General features: G+C 49.9%; 4 protein-coding genes across 4 annotated transcripts; 1 reads left to right on the top strand and 3 right to left on the bottom strand.

The window, feature by feature from the left end:
* Positions 1–5599: 5599 nt before the first annotated feature.
* On the bottom strand, positions 5600–6865 carry PV06_03529 (uncharacterized protein). The gene is made up of 2 exons (XM_016404326.1): positions 6352–6865; positions 5600–6248 (listed from the first exon to the last, which is right to left on the bottom strand). The coding sequence occupies exons 1-2, from the start codon at positions 6721–6723 to the stop codon at positions 5796–5798; spliced, it is 825 nt and encodes a 274-aa protein (XP_016265331.1). The 5' UTR covers positions 6724–6865; the 3' UTR covers positions 5600–5795.
* Positions 6866–7205: 340 nt separating this feature from the next.
* On the top strand, positions 7206–8878 carry PV06_03530 (uncharacterized protein). The gene is made up of 4 exons (XM_016404327.1): positions 7206–7634; positions 7708–8153; positions 8231–8400; positions 8479–8878. Exons 1-4 carry the CDS (start codon positions 7295–7297, stop codon positions 8783–8785), a joined length of 1263 nt encoding a protein of 420 aa, XP_016265332.1. The 5' UTR covers positions 7206–7294; the 3' UTR covers positions 8786–8878.
* A 223-nt stretch (positions 8879–9101) lies between these two features.
* On the bottom strand, positions 9102–11613 carry PV06_03531 (uncharacterized protein; the record flags this gene model as incomplete). Its single annotated transcript, XM_016404328.1, has 4 exons — positions 9102–10088; positions 10150–10401; positions 10470–11286; positions 11351–11613. The coding sequence occupies 4 exons, from the start codon at positions 11611–11613 to the stop codon at positions 9102–9104; spliced, it is 2319 nt and encodes a 772-aa protein (XP_016265333.1).
* Positions 11614–14750: 3137 nt separating this feature from the next.
* On the bottom strand, positions 14751–16856 carry PV06_03532 (uncharacterized protein; the record flags this gene model as incomplete). The annotated part of the gene is made up of 4 exons (XM_016404329.1): positions 14751–15031; positions 15148–16492; positions 16552–16674; positions 16740–16856. 4 exons carry the CDS (start codon positions 16854–16856, stop codon positions 14751–14753), a joined length of 1866 nt encoding a protein of 621 aa, XP_016265334.1.
* Positions 16857–18170: the final 1314 nt, after the last annotated feature.

Below are 18170 nucleotides of genomic sequence, written 5' to 3' on the forward strand. Positions count from 1 at the left end.
ACTGTAGATTCAACGCTTATAGTCATGCAGATGATGTGTGAAAATCTCAGGGTGATCAATGGACAAGTCTGGCCCGGCAGAAATACTTCATTCGCCAGATTCAAATTGAAACCCCATCGAATCGAAAGACTACTATGAGATTACTTCACAATAGAGGCCGACGCTCAACACCCAGGACCCGATTTGTGGTCACGTTGGCCTGGCTTCCTGGTTTTCCTTGTAGCCGACATTGCACTATCCACCATCAACGGAACTTCCTAGCTGGCATACACTCTATGCACGCCTTAATAATACTGTACAGTTAGGAACCGAGTTCCGATACACTAGGAACCCCACTAAACCAGATTGAGATGTCACTAACCGGATACAGTTGATTTCCCGATGTGGATTAGTCGCTGTCTGAGATTCTCCTTCGCCTTTGCACCGTGCCGGTGCAGATGGTGGAAGCAACGTCAATCTAACGAAGGCGAACACTTGCAGGGGTGCTTTCCTTCGTATAAATCAATCCCCTGATTCGGAGTCTCTGGCTTTCATGTTGGTGTGGCTGGGCTGCCCATATACGTTGTGTTTCGAGTTGGTGGTCGGTGCTCAAGCTTTTTTCTTCTGCCTCTCAAACCCGTTCCATCTGTCGAAATTATCAATGTAGATACCCAAAGAATCAAACATTCTGCCAACACTTTGGTTGACCATGTCGTCTAGATCCTTAGGCCGAGTGTAGAAGGCTGGCACGGGAGGGAAAATAGTCGCTCCGGCTCGCCTCAAAGTGAGCATGTTTTCCAGGTGAATGTCACTGAGAGGCGTCTCACGGACGACGAGGAGTAGCTTGCGCCCCTCCTTAAGGCTCACGTCCCCAGCGCGTGAGATTAGATCGTCGCAGAAGCCAATCCGGATAGCTGCTAGCGTCTTCATGCTACAGGGCACAATGACCATTCCGTCGTGTTGGAACGACCCAGAAGCGATCGGGGCGGAGAGGTCTTTTGCCGTGTAGCTGGCGGTTGCCAGGCCTCTGATGTGGGCCTCAGAGAGGTCAGTCTCGTATTTGAGGGTGGCCATGGCCCATTTGCTGATTACCAGGTGCGTCTCGATTTGAAGTTGGCGCATTATTTCGAGCATGCGAATCGCGTAGATAGCGCCTGTGGCACCGGTTATTCCCACGACGATTCTCTTGGGGCGAGGTGGCATGAATGATACAGATTCGGCCACATTCTGGGAAGCAGCTTGAGCATGGGTAGTCTTGTGAGAGTCTTGAGGCCTTGGTATTGAAAGTTCGCTCTTTTCTTGAGTTTGAGAATAATGTATTCGCCGATCAGTGGAATGAAAGTGCATACGCGAGCTCATTGATGTGGCTTGCCTCGCAGCAGGAATACGCCAAATCCCGCGAGTGAGTGACTTTGGAATGCATGTTTTTAACATTGCAGAAATACCGAGTATGAGGAGTTGTCGTGGTGAAATTCAAAAGTCAAGTGTCTTGACGTACAGTACACCATCTAGTAAAGTCGATAATGATACCTTTTTGCTGCAGGGAACCGAGGCTAGATCTCTATCTTCAACCACCCGTATCTTTCGCTCCACCTGTCATTTCGATCCAATAAATATCGTCCACTCTCGAGTTATTGAACGGATCCGGAACTGATTCCGGTCCTACTCCAGCAGCCTCCGTTCTCCGTATTGACTAGCTAATTTATGTACATACTTGAGCGAATCAGTCAGAACAGCATACCAATGTCAAGTAACACAGAACACAGAAGTCTATCTTGTTGAGCAGCAACCGAAAGCAACAAATTTGATATGTCGTCCGAAACGCTCCTGAGATCAATCGGACGGCCGAAAATAATTCCTGGATACATTCATACCGCACCTACAGCAATTTCAGCAACTGATCCTTCTGCAGCATTGACTGATTTTCGATCTTTTATTGATGTTCTCCGTCAGGATGGCGACTTAGTAGAGATCAATCGAGAGGTTGATCCACATCTAGAGGTGGCTGCCATTGTGCGGAGAGTCAGTGAGCTGAATGGCAAAGCGCCGCTCTTCAACAATGTCAAAGGAGCCAAAAACGGGCTTTGGAGGATGTTTGGTAATGCTGCAAGTCTGAGGAAGAGCGAGAAAGAGAAGTATGGTCGACTTGCAAGAATTTTAGGACTTCCAACAGACGCGACTTGGAAGGACATCGGCGACAAAACCCAGGCTGCGAAAGCTTCCAAGCTATTGAAGCCCAACATTTTGGCATCTGGGCCATGTAAAAAGAACAAAATGTCCGGAGACGAGATCGATCTACACAGGCTTCCTGCTCCATACCTGCACCTGGGCGACGGCGGGAAATATTTGCAAACATACGGCGTACACGTTCTGCAAACTCCCGACGGATCGTGGACGAATTGGTCCATCTTCCGCGGCATGATACACGACAGCAAGCACCTTGTCTGCTTGGTTGGGAAAGGACAACACAACCAGATCATTCGTGAGAAGTGGAGGGCAGCCGGCAAGACAGAAATACCATGGGCTCTTGCTTTTGGGGTTCCTCCAGCTGCCAATTTCGTGGCCGCTCTGCCGATCCCTGAAAATGTCTCGGAGGGTGAATACGTTGGTGCACTCACGGGGAAGCCGTTGGATCTAGTCAAGTGTGAGTTGAGTGATCTGCTCGTTCCCGCAAACAGCGAAATCGTCTTCGAAGGAGTCACCTACCTAGACGAAGATAAGAAAGGTGTCGAGGGCCCGTTCGGAGACTATCTTGGGTTGATATTTGACGATGATAAACATCCCATGCCTCTATTCAGGGTGGATGCAATCACCTACAGAGATGATGCTATCATGCCAATCTCGGTTCCCGGAAGAATCACAGACGAGTCGGTAAGTAATGGGAGATATCGATAAGGCTGAATGGAGCTGTAAGATCGTTGACGAGCTGACTTTCAACTTTTAGCATACTACAGGAGCTCTTGCCGCAGCTGAGCTGCTCCAGTTCTGCAAGGAGCAAGATCTGCCAGTTATCGATGCAAATGCTCCTCTCGAGACGCACGGAACTTGGTGCGCACTTAAAGTTGACACGGAAAAACTACGATCTCTGAAGACAAACTCGAAGGACTTCTGCAACATGCTAGGGAACATCCTATTCAATCAGAAGAGTTCCATGCTAATTAACAGGATCATCCTTGTGGGAGAGGATGTGAACATCTACGACCTTAAGGACATTATCTGGGCGCTGGCAACCAGATGCCGTCCAGGCGTCGATGAATACGTGTTCGAGGACGTCCCGGGTTTCCCTCTCACTCCTTACATGTGTTATGGCAGGGGCAAGGATTCCAAGCGGGGAGGTAAGGCGATCCAAGACTGTGTGATGAAAGTGGAGTATGAGACTGGACGGCCTTTCAGGAAGGTCGACTTCGAAACCTCGTATCCTGAAAGTGTCAAGGACAAAGTAAAGTCAGAATGGCGGGAAATGGGCTTCGCTGAGCCGTAATGCAAGTCTCTTTGATAGTTGTCGGCCCGCCGACTCGAATCACTGATAAAACTTTGGACCCTGCATCGGAATGTTTTTAGGAATGATCCTTTCGTTCTTCCGTGGCGTCGAAGCTTCGGCTCGGCCCCACAAATTTTGGTGTCGTTCCTAGAACTCGTACGGTCCGCATCTGGAATGCATGTGAGAATGGACCAGAAGCAGGATTAAGAATGACAGAACATGAGTTATTGTAGAGCGACAGAACTACTAGCTAGAGGTCTTATAGGACTCTTTGATAATCTATTACACGAAGTTTCCACCTTTTAAAAATTTCAAAGGAGCACACACATACACACAATCATGGGCGACGCTGGAGCAGCAGACAAACTATACGACCTTATTGTCATTGGCGCTGGTGAGTGAAATAGCAATAATGTAAATCATGTCAATGTTTGAAAATCCACTGACCCTTCAATGTACAGGTTGGTATGGGCTCGGAGCAGCCAAACCCTATATCGAACTGCACCCAACCGAAAGGATTCTGGTCCTTGAAGCAGAATCCAGTTGCGGTGGGACATGGTCCAAAGATCGATTGTATCCGGGACTGAAGTCGAACAACCTATGGGGCTCTTACGAATTCCCAGACTTCCCCATGCTGGAAGAAGTGTATGGTATATCCGAGGGCCAGCACATTCCAGCGGCGACACTGCACCGCTACCTCACGGACTTTGCGAAGAAGTTTGGCATTTTTGAGCGGACGCGCTTCCAGACCAGAGTTGATGCGGTAGAAGCTACTGCCAATGATGAATGGTTGCTGCACATAAGTAGTAGCACTACAAGCTCTGCTTCGAGCGAGACACTCCAGACCAAGAAACTGATAGTGGCCACTGGATTGACCTCGCAACCCAACATGCCCTCCTATCCAGGAGAGGAGACTTTCAAGGCGCCCTTCTTCCACGCCAAAGACTTTTGTGCACGTGCAGATATCCTGAAGACCAGCAAGAGAGCAATGGTGGTGGGAGCGGGAAAGTCTGCCTTTGACGTCGCGTACGCATTCGCCACCGATGGCAATGCGCAGGTCGACTTGATCATCCGCCCTGCCGGTCAAGGCCCCGTCTGGATCTGTCCTCCATACGTCACGCCTCTGAAGAGGAAGATGGAAGAGCTGCTCGCCACACGCGCCATGACTTTTATGAGTCCATGTCCGTGGCAAGGGGAGGACGGGTTTTCCGTGGCGCACAGCTTTCTCCAAAAGACGGCCATGGGAAGATGGATCGTCAACAACTTCTGGAACCAGATCAGCTCCGAGGTCGTCGAGACACACGGCTACAACGACGACCAAGAGTTGTTCAAGTTGAAACCCTGGTACAGCGCCATGTGGACGGGAAGCGGTGTCGGCATCCACAACTACCCCACCAATTTCTTCGACCTGGTCAAGGAAGGCAGGATTCGCGTACACATCGCCGACATCACCAGGCTCGAGGACACCAAGGTCCACCTGAGCAGCGGCGAGCAGATCGAGACCGACGTGCTCATCTGTGCCACCGGATGGAAGAAGACCTCGGAGAACCTCAAGTTCATCAACTTCAACGGCGGCCTGCCATATCCCGCTGAGGAAATCAGACGCCTTTCCAAGGACGCCGACAAGCAGGTCCACGAGATGTGTCCGATTCTCAAGGACCAGCCGGTCCTTCGGTTCCAATCGAAACCAGAAGAGCCGTTGAGAAACTACCGATTCATCGTGCCCTCGACGGCGGTGTTCAAGAACAACATCGCCTACGCCGGAATGGTTTCGACGGTGGTCACCTCCATCTTCTCGTCTGTCCAGGGGCTTTGGATCTCTGCGTATCTGGACGGAAAGCTCAAGAGAGCTCCAAAGACCGAAAACGAGGTCACAAAGGAGATCATGCTACATACTCAATTCGGCAAATGGAGATACCCATGTGGATATGGTGCCAGTCTGCCTGATTTCGCTTTTGATTCACTCCCTTACGTCGACCTTCTGGTCAACGACTTGGGATTGAAGAATCATCGTAAGTCGTCGCCGATACTGGAGTTGTTGGAAGCGTACAAACCAAAGGATTATAAGGGACTGGTGGAGGAATGGGTTGAATTATATGGGAAGAAATAAGTTGGAGTTTGAAACAAAAAACAATACTGGTAAAATTGAGATTTGTTTAGTCGAATTGCAGTTACCCCTTTCAAACCAACCCCCGTATCGGATGCTAGAAGCTCAAAATAAGATTCACATATCGAATCGTGCTTTTCCACCCTCCTTTATGATGATACTCTGGTGGTACGACAGGGACTTTATTCCCCAGGATTCTTTGTTTCCAAATCGTTGGCTTCAATCGTACTACATGTAGTATATCAACCCGTCAATCGTCCCAGCATGCAATCCGCCTGTAATAGGTATATCCGCAGAAGTCGTAAACCTAGACGCCTCACTCAAAAGATAGATAATGGCCCCAGTCAGATCGTTCTGGTTACTCAGTCTCTTCAGAGGTGGCGATATCTCCAGCTGTTCAGCTTCCTGAGGACCCTTTGCCGCCTTGACTCTCTGCAACATTTCTGAATCGACAAAGCCAGGAGATATGGTGTTGACCCGAATCTTGTGCGGTGCCAGCTCGACACCGAGGGCTTTCGACAACATAAAGACACCGCCCTTGGACATGTTGTACGCAGCCATGCGATGTCCTGGGATGGCAACGTGTGCCGTCTGTGAAGCCAAGAGGACCATGCTACCACCGGTGCCTTGCTTGATCATTTGTTTTGCTGCAAGTTGGCAACTGAAGAATAGACCTCGACACTTAATTTTTTTTGTTTGCCTTCTGTTAGCTCCTTGTTTGTCCAGTAGACAGGAGATATCTTGCAGAGTGACAACTATTTCAAGGTGTGGTCTTGAGGCTTACGTTGATATCTTGAATTCGAGTAAACTCCTCCCACGTCTGGTCGACAAATGGTTTATCAATGGCGATTCCTGCCGCTGGGACAAGACCGTCTATGCTTCCCAACTTCTCGACGGCCATCGCAAACGCGGCGTTCAAGCTCTTTTGGTCGGTCACATCTGTCTGGATGTAATACGTCTTTGCTCCAAACTTGGTCGACAAAGAATCGAATTCGTCCACGGGCTTGTTTTGCACGTCCAGAATGGCTACGTTGCCGCCCATCTCACATATGGCTCGTGCAGCAGCGAACCCGATGCCTTGAGCACCTCCTGTGATGACATAGTTGCGATTCTGTAGTTCAAATGTTGGTCGGACGTTTTCCAGCGGCGGTGCCATCTTTCGAACTAGAGGGCAAGAGGGTAACAGTAGTAGTATCCTTAGTTTCGGGCACGAGAAAAGAGATTCGAGTAGTAATCGGCACACACAAATTCCAATTTCCCTCTCTCTTTTTGCCCTATCCAGATGGTTTCAGTACATCATCATCAATGATCACCACCCTCCCAAACATAAAACCGATACTGTATAGGAACAGTCGGATAATGACTCAATGGCCGTATCGTTCCACTATCCGTCCACTATCCGACGTAAACTTTGATTATTCGGAAGCTTCACGACCTGCCTTTGCTAATCTTCGGAATGGCGGAATCGTCACCCGCGGTACGAGGACTCCGCGGATAGTGATTGGAGATATCGAACTCGAAAGGCCGGACCCACAACCGCCCGTCCACGAAAAGTGCCATATTGACACAGGAGAACATTCATTTCTGGCTGCCGCCCCATAACAATAATTTGAAATTCTTTGCTTTGCTCTGCTTGATCGGCGAGATAGAATCATCGAAAGTGTGAACATCTTTTCCCCCAGCAAACCGGCTCGCCCATTTGTCGCGAAGTTTCAGCCCTGCCCATCATGAGCAAGTACAACGACATCACCAAGCCACCTCCGCCTTTGCCAAGTGTCAACCTGAAAGAACTGAAACCCGGGGTCTCGCTCCTTTTGCCTCTGACTCGAAGGGGCTATGGACCTGGTCTCATTGTCCTCACAACGGACACAAGTGACCCACTGGCCATCAAAGACGGGGTCCCCTCACATTTGGTCAAGTGGGCCGAGGAAGGGTATGCTGTCGTGGGGATAGAGGAGAGGGCATTTGCGGCATCGGGTGATGTCTCGACGCTACTGCTCACGCTCGCGGTTGATGCTCTGGCAAAGTGTGACAAATGTGAACCCAAGGGTATAATCGGACTCGTTGGTACGTTTTCGTTCACCATACCGCTTATGGTTGTGCTGTTTGACTTGGCTAACATCTATCCTGTTCCTTTTAGCTTACGTCCCAAGCCTATGGAACAAGATTGCACCGGCCCTGGAAAACGTTCCAGAGGTCGTTGCCGCCATCACATACGCAAATGCCTCAGATGTAACCGGTCTGGCTAGTTGCAAAGTACCCCTGCTGAGACAAATCGTCGGCACCGACAGCCCTAGAACAGACTCAAAACAAGTGACCACCAACGACAACGGCCCGCGACCATACTACTACCCTGACATCAAGTCTTGCGAATTCGCAACCCCCTTCACACCTTCGTTCCATTACAACACCGAAGCACTCTCCCACACCCGAAACCTCACCTTCCTCAAGCCACTCATGGGAGGGCCATATTTCGACCTAGAGACCATCTGGGACGAGCACACCTATTATGAATTCACGGATCGCTCGGTAGAACACACCATGAGCACCATGGTTCAAGAACCTTATGTGAATCATGTACCTACGGTAAGTGGTATCCCTATAAATATCTGTCGGATCGTGTATCCTTGGTTTCTCTGACTTTTTCCCCCCACTTGTTCTAGATGACAGGAGGAATAGGACGTGAAGCTCTAACCTCATTCTACCGAAACAATTTCATCTTTGAAAACTCCCTCGACACCGACCAAGAACTTTTGAGTCGGACGATTGGGATTGATAGGATAGTCGATGAATTTTTGTTCAAATTCACCCACGACAAAGAATTAGATTGGTTGTAAGTTATATTTCTTCTTGATGATTGGTGCAGTGACCGAGATTGTACCCAAGATACTGACGGCAAGACAACGTATAGCCTACCCGGTGTCCCTCCCACGTTCAAAAGAGCAGAGGTACCATTTCATGCCGTCGTGAATATAAGAGGTGACAGATTGTACCATGAACACATCAATTGGGACCAAGGTACTGCGTTGAGACAGTTGGGTCTAATGCCAGAGTACTTGCCGTACCCATACCCACTCGCAGATGGAAGGACGCCAACACCTGGAAAACAATTCGAGTACAAAGTCCCCGTCGAAGGACTCAAGGTTGCTTCGAAGATGAGAGAAAGAAACTCGGTCCCATCAAATGAAATGATGGAGTACCAAGTCAAGGAGGTCTAAAGGGATCGAGAACTCAAGTTGTAGGACTATACGAAAGAGATATGCATAAGACTAGAAAAGGCTCGCTTTCACATTTGGAATATAATATCTTAGTTGGTCAACTTTTGCTATCAGAAATACATTCCAGACTCTCGTCCCAAGATTCTTTCGCCGCGCTTCGCTACCTCATTTGCAGATTTAACCCCTATTCAAAAACTCCCGCAGCCAGATAAACCCCTTGAAAGACAATCCGCCGTCCAAATCATGCCATTACTTGAACCAGTGACCAAAAGGTCTGTAATTCATTCAGTCCAATGCTACTCAGATTACCTTCTTCTCAAAAGCCGGAAGAAGATCCATCCAACAAAAGACAATTAGCAAGCTCACCCGACGGCCAATCGTAGTCCGAGAATTCGAAATTAGTATTGAAGGCACTATCGCCTGGACTCGCTCCGAACATGGGGTTCCAGATGTCAGAAAACGCAGCGGCCATTGTGATGGGCTGGACCTCCATGCTATTATGAGCCGCCTGCCTCAAGCCCTGCTGCTGCCCGTTTGGCTCCAAGTGTTCTGGCACCAGTTGCCTCTGTCCTCCTAGGGGGCAAGAAGAAGTTATCGGCTGCATGGCCCCCATGTCCGGTTGAACGAGATGAGCAGGACATTCATCATTCGAGAGAAAGCCGACCCGGAGAAGTGGTTCTTTGATCGTGGCCAGGCGTTTGTAAAGTTTGCGCGAAGAGATGGACAACCCGACATATGACTGAGAGAGGTCCAGGGCCTTCCAGAAGTTTTTGTTGACCTTGGTCAAAAAGTCGTCGGGGAGGTTGGGGGAAATTGCCGCACGGTTCTGTGCCGTGTGGACGAGAAGTAGGAAAAGCAAGGCACACGCGCCGGCCAAGAAATGCTGGAGGAAAGGGTGTTGGGTTCGGTAGATATTCGTGGTCCGGTCCAGGACAGAAAGGATATTGATCGAGTCCGTGATGATGTCCAGCGCGGGCGTTATGTGTCTCTTGCTCGCATCGGTGGCGGAGTCGGACAGGAAGAAGGGTCGTAGAAGAATGCCTCGAACTGAATTGGCTCGGAGGTATAATATGATGGTCCAGGAAGGTGGTCTAGTCGAAGGCATGGTCTCCCACATTGATGGATCGGCAAAGCTGTGATTCTCGAAGGACCTCTTTCTCCATTGTTCGATCAAAAAGTTGGTGACTTCGAAGGAATCGTCGTCCGTGTAGACTTCTCCTTTCGCCGCTCTGGAAATTGGCTCGTTGAATTTGTTGCTCATCAACGTAAAGGCCATCATCGACTTTACGTATGGAACTTGGACCTGGGTTCGAAGAGGTCAGCAGTAGTCCACACACAAACACCACAAGGTATCCTGAACTAACCGCAGAGACTATGGCAGCGTCAAAATCTGATTCTTGAAAGTTGTTGGGAAGTCCAGCTGCAGCACTCCATTGACGATCCAGCACCAGGATGCTGCAGGATAGGTTCACGACCGCGGTCCGTTGCTCATCATTCTCGAGACAATGCTGTGACATTTCTTGGTTATGCAGTCCTAACTCCATCGCCATGCGGCCTGCAAGTCCACACATGCGCCAGGCGAGACGGATCGCAGCCTTGAAGAAGTGATGAACGCCCTGTATGTACACATGATAATTAATATCATCGCGTAAGACCAATGATGGAGAGCGGTTGCAATACTCACCACAAGAAGGACAATGGCAACATGCTTTGTGTCTGCCGCCGGACTCGCCAGTTTCGATTTGATGATTTCGGAGCAGTTGTCGTAAATCGTCTTGCCCGCGTCTAAAGACGTTCCGGATTCGGCGCTGAGGGCAATCGTGATCGCCAGGTTCACCATAAGTAGGTCATCTTCGTCGATGGGAATGTTGGGGCTCGCCAGAATGCTTGTCTCGGAATTGGATCGCTTGTAGTATGTCTCGGTTTGCTTGATAAGGTGTTCTATGTCACAAATCGGATGCAACTCTCCAATGACATTGTGGTAGACGCGTAAAAGTCTCACAGCTTCAGATATGGGTATCATGTTCCTGAAACGCAGCAATGCTGCTTGGTAGGTTTGTTCCGAAGGCCGTTGGATGTACATGGGACTTTCACTCGCTTGACTACACTGCTGGTCTTGCTCGTCGTCAAATTGCTCATCGTCGATGCTAGGAGCGATTGTCTGACCGGGCTTGACGCCGCTCATCGCTTCATACTGCATTTTCCTTTGCGCCGCGTTCAGACTGTACTCTGGGCTTGTCGGTCCACAGAAGACGTTCATGGCGCGTCGTGAAGGCCGACTATTGCTCCCAGAGTCCGTTGTTGGGGATAGTGTGCTGTTGTTAGAGAATCCAATCATGGCTGGCGGCTCAGATGAAGGCAAGCCTCTCTGGACTCCCACATCTCGAGGTCTCCGTGTAGTATCGGAAGAGAACATCTCGCCCGACATTTTCATGTGGGCAACGAGCGCATTCAACTGTCCCTGCATGCTTGCTACAAGTTCTCCTAGAGAGTCCAGTCGCCTTGATAACAAAATGATAAAATTAGTTGCAGGTTCGGTTGTGGCTTGACAGAGGCGAGACTCACTCTGAACCATTTTCACGCGGATCACTACCCGCCTGCTGCGGATTACTGCCAGAGATCTGAGGCTGTTCATTTCGATGTTCGTCGAGATTGAGGGTGTAGTGACATTCAAAGGAACGACCGAGACAATACTCGCATGGTCTTCGTCCATTGCAGCGACCTTTTCTCTTGCGGCAAGTATCGCAAGCACGAGGCGTGTAAGGAGCGCGCTTCTTACTAGGCTCGGTGGTAGTCACTTGCGGCAAGGTTCTCTTCTCTGGAGCCATTTCTGTCATAATATTCAGACTGGAGTGGCCTGAGATGTAGTGTGGGAACCTCAGACACATGGATCAAAACGGAAAATTGAAAGAATATATTGCGAGGGTCCCTCCCTTCCGAGTTATACCCATGCAGATACAAGGGCGGACAGAGGGGGGAGCAAAGATAAAGGGCAAACAGCTTGAGCTGTTTAGCGATAAGAAGGACGGCAGAGTTGAACTCGGCAGGCGAGAGATAAAGCGTGGGTACAGGGGGGCTCGGATGCGGGGTGGCTAGCTTGCCCTTTATCGCCTGGCGTCTCCTATCACGAGGCCGACGATGGGGGAGAAAGCATCCAGAGGACCTCTATTGGGTACTTGGAACGCCTAGAGAAGGGCCTAAGGAAGCCTAGGGCTGGGAGCTGGGGCTGGTCGGTTTACCTGGGCAAGATAAACCACAATTATTAAATGAGGCTTATCAAGAGAAGGTTAGGGCCACCTAACCCTAAGATGGTGCTCCCTCTCCACACCACGATAGGGCCTAATAAGGTGCCCGCGCACCTACAGTGTCCTTCGGGGAGAGAGGTCTGTGTGGTCGCCCGTGACCCGAAACCACGTAAGCGCACCGACGGAGACTTTGTGGCGGCTTCCTAGCAGGCAATCCCCCTCCACTGATACCGTGCTTTTGTTTAATGACAAATATCGAAGTTAGAGTGCTACGATTCACCACCCTTCGGTACTTTCGAGGCTTCCGTAGCCCTTTCCAGGTCAAGCGAGGGGGGGGGGTAATTATTTCCCTACTGACTCCGTGCAATTGTGACTCGCGGGCCGACGTACAGTTGTCGGGTACTGCGTCCATTTCACTCGTGACCTTTGATGAAAGAACGAGGTCTAATAACGACCAAATCCAGTGACATCTATCTAGTCTTTATCTATCAATTCAAGCCCCTTTCTCCCGGCGCGCTCGGAATACATCTGCAATATGGCCCTTCATATCATACCTATGAGGGTTGCTTAGCCCATACTTTTCAACCACAGAGACAATCATGGTGCTTACCTGTTCATTTCCTCGATGGTGAGTTTACTGGATTCGTCCGATACTTTGTACACGGCTGTGTTCGTATTGTCCGAAAATCCTGACGCGAGGCCGGTATTAGCTTCCATCCGCATTAGAAATTCAGCTGAGTACCAACATACCAATACGTTCGTTAATGTTCTCACGTGCTTTTGCTGATGCAGCTTGCACCTTGGTTGCTCTGGGTTTGCGAACCTGTTCAAAGACCGCTAGTGACTCTTGGATATCGCCGTCAAAGTGCTCCTTGCTGAAGACAAGACCCAGTGCGGCAGAATCTTCAATGGCTTGACAGGCACCCTGACTCTGGTCCGGCATCATCTATATCTGCGTCAGTCTCCAGGGCTGCTCACCTTTTTGCGGCTTCTCATGGCTCTCTAAGTACCTACCGGATGTGCTGCATCACCCATAAGAGCGACCACTCCCTTTGTCCACAAGGGGTAGGGTTCATGAAGCCACAGTCTCCATGGCCGAATCTCATATCCAATCTCAAGATGCTTGAAGACCTGTCGATCCAGGTCCGGATATGGAGCAAGCAGCTCATCAAGCGTAGCTTCCTGATCCCAAGTCATAGCTCGGAGGTCACCTGCCTCTCGTGGGAAAAAGCAATAGTATGACAACAACTTGCCGCCATTGCACGGCGAGAGAACAATCTTAAAATGGGTATCATAACCGCCCCAGTACTCCAGGGCACTGTTCTGGGAGTAATCTACCAGACCGAGCTGGACTGCTTTCTCGGTGTCCACGTTGGTGTGGAGACAGGTACACGTTGCAGGCTTTCGAATAGTCTTGATCCCTAGGACATTCCGGAGGGCTGATCCGATGCCATCAGCACCGATGACCACGTCGTGTTGTACCTTTTCGCCATTGCTGAAAGTGATCTCTCCAGTCTGGACGTCGACATCTACCGCCTACAGTGCATGAAGCTTAGTAAAGCCCTTGTCTCGCGTTGAAAAGATTAAAAGACGTACCTTGTGGTTGACAATCAGCTTAGCTGGTATCCCCGCTCCGTGTTCACCGACGGCGCTGTCCATCAGCATCTTGTGCATATACTGACGATGAAACATGTTGTAGACCTGTTTTTGTCATTCGTCAACCGAGGAACCCTCTCTGTCGGGAACAGCCTCAAACCTACATAACCCCAACGCTCCTTGTAATCTGCCAGGTCGTACACGCTGACGGGCTCGCCGGTTGTCCAGTCTCGACTGATCAGTTTTCTGAGTACCACGGGGTCACCAAGTTCGATGTTGACTTTCCATTCCTCGAGCCATCGGGTTCCGTTTGCGGCGCAAGAGATAGAAGCACCAACTTCACCTGCAAAGTCGGCCCTCTCGTAGATGGTCACCTTATGACCTTGTCGTCGAAGAGACGTAGCGGCCGCCTGACCTCCAATTCCGCCTCCGACAACGGCGATGTCGAGTTGCCTCCATCCGGTTTTAGAAGGCATTTTGGGGGAACCACTTTCACTTCAATGATTCTGGCTTCACTTGCGATATCGAACCTCGATTGTGGTGAGATGTCGATTTATCATTGGGGACGAGACATCAGAATCGTTCACTGCCGAGATTATCAAGGCATACATGGCACCATGCCATCGTACAAAGCCAATTTTGGACGTACGAGGGTCGGAAGGCAGATTCAGGTGCTTCATGGCTGACTGTTCCGACTCGGAACTGCTCCGGCGACCAGAGTCTGTATCCACTCATATGATTTAACCAATCGCAAAGGTTGCCACCACTACGACGGTCATCTGTTTGGCAGTGCCAGATTCACATTTGCGAAAATGCTTGATATTCTCGGGGATATTGAGGGAACAGGATATGTCTGTACGAAACTCAATCTTGTCTGGTTCAGCCTTATGATTGTTTTGCACACGAAACACGAAAATGGCAATTGATGTTGGTCGGGATAGCAAGGAGCATTTGAGAACACTTCAAAATGGTATACAGTCCATACAAGCTACATCATCCATTGAAAAGTACAAAATTTACTTTGATATCTAAATCGGAAACTCTATAGCTCGACAAAATTCTCCTGCTCTGGGGCTCGCAGAGGCTTGAATCATAGCATCGTGCCTGGAGAAGATGATGCCATCCTACAGCTTCACCTCGTTCTTATCCCATGAGCCCTGTAGACGGACCTCTAATATGGCTGAAGTACCACTTCGGACAGTCTCGACAGCTTCAGGAAGCAAGCGTTGCAAATCTGCAGCACTCTGTACGACACCTGCGAATGCGTTTCCACCGGCTGCAGATTTTGCTATTCCTGAATAGTCAGGAGTCGGAGCGAAAGAGATGTTGAGGTCTTCATTTGACACCCTAGACCCGTAGCCATCTGGATGGACAAGCTCGAGTGAGTTTCGTGGTGCGTTCCAACCTGGACTTAAGTGTTAGCTTACACTTCAGAACCCATGTGGATGTTGCAGTGGTCGAGTGTATGGGTTATCTATAGAAAGGAGGATCATCTGAGCGCATGGGACGGATAGATCTTACCTTTGTTGCTCAAAACAACCGTCAGAGTAGGTATCTGATACCTCCGTGCGATCCAGTAAACAGTGGAAGGCGAACCAAACATGTAGGTGCCATCACCCACGATCTCGCAAACAAAACTACCCTTATTAGTTCCACCTGCCAACCAGTCGGAGGCAAGTTTGACACCCAAAGTACCACCTCCAGACCAACCCAAGCCGCCCCCTCCGCCATTGACGAGGTGGCCTGGCTCATCGATCTGAAGCTGGTCGTAGACAAACATGGCATTTGTGACAGCTTCCACCGTCCAGATAGTGTCCTTGGGACACTTCTTGCGTAGTTCTGAACAGAGGTAAGAAGTACTGGGCGGTAAAGAGTCGTCTACTGGCGGTGCAGCTAGTTTGTCAGCCTTCTCGAGAGCCTTTCGACGATCTTCTGCCAGAGTCTCCCAGCGAGACACGTATGGCTCTTCATTCTTCAATGAGGAGTATCGAGGATGAGTTGAGATATACTCGTTCAACTGAGCCAGAGCAGTCTGAGCGTCGGCACGGTATCTGCGAAATGCTGGGAGATAGTGTACCGGCATGTTTTCCTTGAGGGGGTCTACGTCAATGTGAACAATTTTGGCGTCTGGTCGTGTGGTGCACTGTGTCGGAATCCAGGGGACGTCACAATTGATGAGGACAATTGCGTCGGCTATACGAATGCTCTCGTCTTTTCCGATTCGGACGCCCAAGGAAGATCGATGAGTATACGGGAAACAAACATCACTTCCTAGGCAGTCCAAGACGCGAACACCAGGAATGGCTTCAGCAAGGTTGACAAGCTCCGGTACTGTTGCGTGGTTGCGACCTGTATACCCAACGATGATAAGAGGCTTTTGGGCGTCCGAAAGTAGCCTGACGATTGTCTCGACACCTGTCGGCGGGAGTGCAGCTGGAGCAACGCTCTCCCAAACACTTTGATCTAGATGATAGGGTTCGACATCTTCCTCCATGACTTCTCGAGCACCGACCAGATAGACAGGTCCGCATGGATCGCTTGTGGCAAACTGCAATGCTCTGTTCACCATCTGCTTGATGTTCTTACCGGTTTTGAACTCCGCAGTATATCGACAAAATTGTGCTACAATTGCCTTTTGGTCGGGGGCATCTTGAAGCCAGTGGATATACTCAGTACGAGAACCACGCATTTCTCCCTCCAGAGTAAACGGAGATAGACCGGCAAAAATTAGTACGGGGCACCGAGCAACCGATGCATTGTGGACGGCACATCCAAGCATCTGTGTGCCCACGTCAACATGGACGAGCACGCATTGAGGCTGCCCTGTAAGACGAGCAAATCCATCTGCCATGGACATCGCCACCATCTAGTGAAGTCCCTTGATTAGTAGGTCTCTAGACAGGATGATAAGGACCCCAAACTTACTTCATGTGGACAGGTAATCACCCGAGGAAACTTGGTCTCCTTCACCGAGAGACCTTTCGCCAAGGCCTCCATAATGGCTGGATGGTCAGATCCCAAGTTGACGAATACATGGCTGATGCCTGCCTGTTTCTAGTGTCAGTCACGAGGCCTGCAGTTGCTCGTGTGCGACATTGGTGGCTTTCACATACCTCCGCGAGGGACTCGAAGAAGGCGAATGATGCAGATACTTTCTTGCTCTTGTTGTGATCCCTAGTATCCTCTTGTAAGTAGTGGTACTTCGAACATGGTAGGAAGTATACGCACATCGTGTCAAAGTGGTTGGTGATGCACTGATGGTCTCAACCACCTGCCAGCCCAGCTAGATTGTATAGTTGCTCTTTCCTAGCCAATCCAGATTCTCGTCGGCTGAAGGCTCCCTTCCTGACCATCTCGCTCCGGAAGAGACACCTAACTGAGAGTAGTGAGCATTCTGCTGTTGCCTCGTGCTCGTAAAACGCGAAGAGGGGGAATTCGGAAAGACGAAGTCGGAATACTACGGAAATTCCGAAATACGACCCACCCATGCCATCCCAGAGAACGACGACTATCTCCAATCTGGCTCTAGGTACCTACCATTCCCTCGATGGGGAGTCTTTTGCCAGAACCCATCATTACCTGCTGGTCTCGTCGGCAGTTTGATGGCTGGTCACAAGAACACCAAGTCCACTTTGTCCGCCGACGACGGTTTCTCGGTACCTGCAGGAATCCAGAGTCAGAGTCGGTTGGTGAACTCCACAACAGCCGGGGTGCAGGCGGAGTTCCAAAGTAGTCAGAATTGGATCTTATCTTACCAGCCTGGTGGATAACTTTGATATTACCGTTATCTTTGACGGAAGGCTATTCCGTATCTCATGTCAATGTGGCTTTGTCTTCTAAAGGAGGCGCCAATTTCATAGACCGAATACGCAACGGCATGGGTCCTCAGATATTAGGATGACTTATCAGAAACAGAAAATCCAAGTTGCTATCTCCGTTGATGACAATCAATTCTGCATTAGAAAAAACCATGACGGTCGTATCATTGAAAGGTCTCAATAATCATGTCATTCAAGGTATACACACACTTCACAGTCATAACATCAGGTATAATCAGCTGACCCGGTGTAGTGCCTACCGGGCTCTTCATTGACAATGAATTCATCCCTGCCACTGGAAATGCCACAATTGACCTTGAGAACCCAGCAACTGGCCAGCATCTTGCTACTGTCTCGTGCGCACAGGAACAAGACATAGACAGGGCGGTCCAGTCATCGCAGAAGGCGTTCGCTAGCTGGAAATCTGTTTCACCCTCTACCAGACGGCAGCTGTTGAGCAAGCTGGCGGATCTCTTGGAACGTGATGCTTCTGATGTCTCGACCTTGGAGTCACTGGATGCTGGAATCCTATACAGTGATTCCACCGGACTTCACGTCCCTCAAGCTCTGGAGAATCTTAGATATTTCTCAGGCTGGGCTGACAAGGTCGATGGATTGGCACTCACTATCCCCGAGGGCATGGCGTACACGAGACGTGACCCTTATGGCGTCTGCGCCGCAATTGTGCCTTGGAACTCCCCATTGTAAGTCAAAACCACCGAAGGT

The sequence above is a fragment of the Exophiala oligosperma genome (genome assembly GCF_000835515.1).
Source record: "Exophiala oligosperma strain CBS 72588 unplaced genomic scaffold supercont1.3, whole genome shotgun sequence".
Lineage (NCBI taxonomy): Eukaryota > Fungi > Ascomycota > Eurotiomycetes > Chaetothyriales > Herpotrichiellaceae > Exophiala > Exophiala oligosperma.

What these genes read in the sequence shown, in the direction of transcription:
- PV06_03530 (XM_016404327.1), top strand. Translation starts at nt 7,295, where the DNA reads ATGAGCAAGTACAACGACATCACCAAGCCACCTCCGCCTTTGCCAAGT. An exon ending in GGGTATAATCGGACTCGTTG is followed by an intron (nt 7,635 to 7,707) that starts GTACGTTTTCGT and finishes TGTTCCTTTTAG; the next exon opens with CTTACGTCCCAAGCCTATGG. An exon ending in ATGTGAATCATGTACCTACG is followed by an intron (nt 8,154 to 8,230) that starts GTAAGTGGTATC and finishes CACTTGTTCTAG; the next exon opens with ATGACAGGAGGAATAGGACG.
- PV06_03529 (XM_016404326.1), bottom strand. Translation starts at nt 6,723, where the DNA reads ATGGCACCGCCGCTGGAAAACGTCCGACCAACATTTGAACTACAGAAT. An exon ending in CTCGAATTCAAGATATCAAC is followed by an intron (nt 6,249 to 6,351) that starts GTAAGCCTCAAG and finishes AAAAAAATTAAG; the next exon opens with TGTCGAGGTCTATTCTTCAG.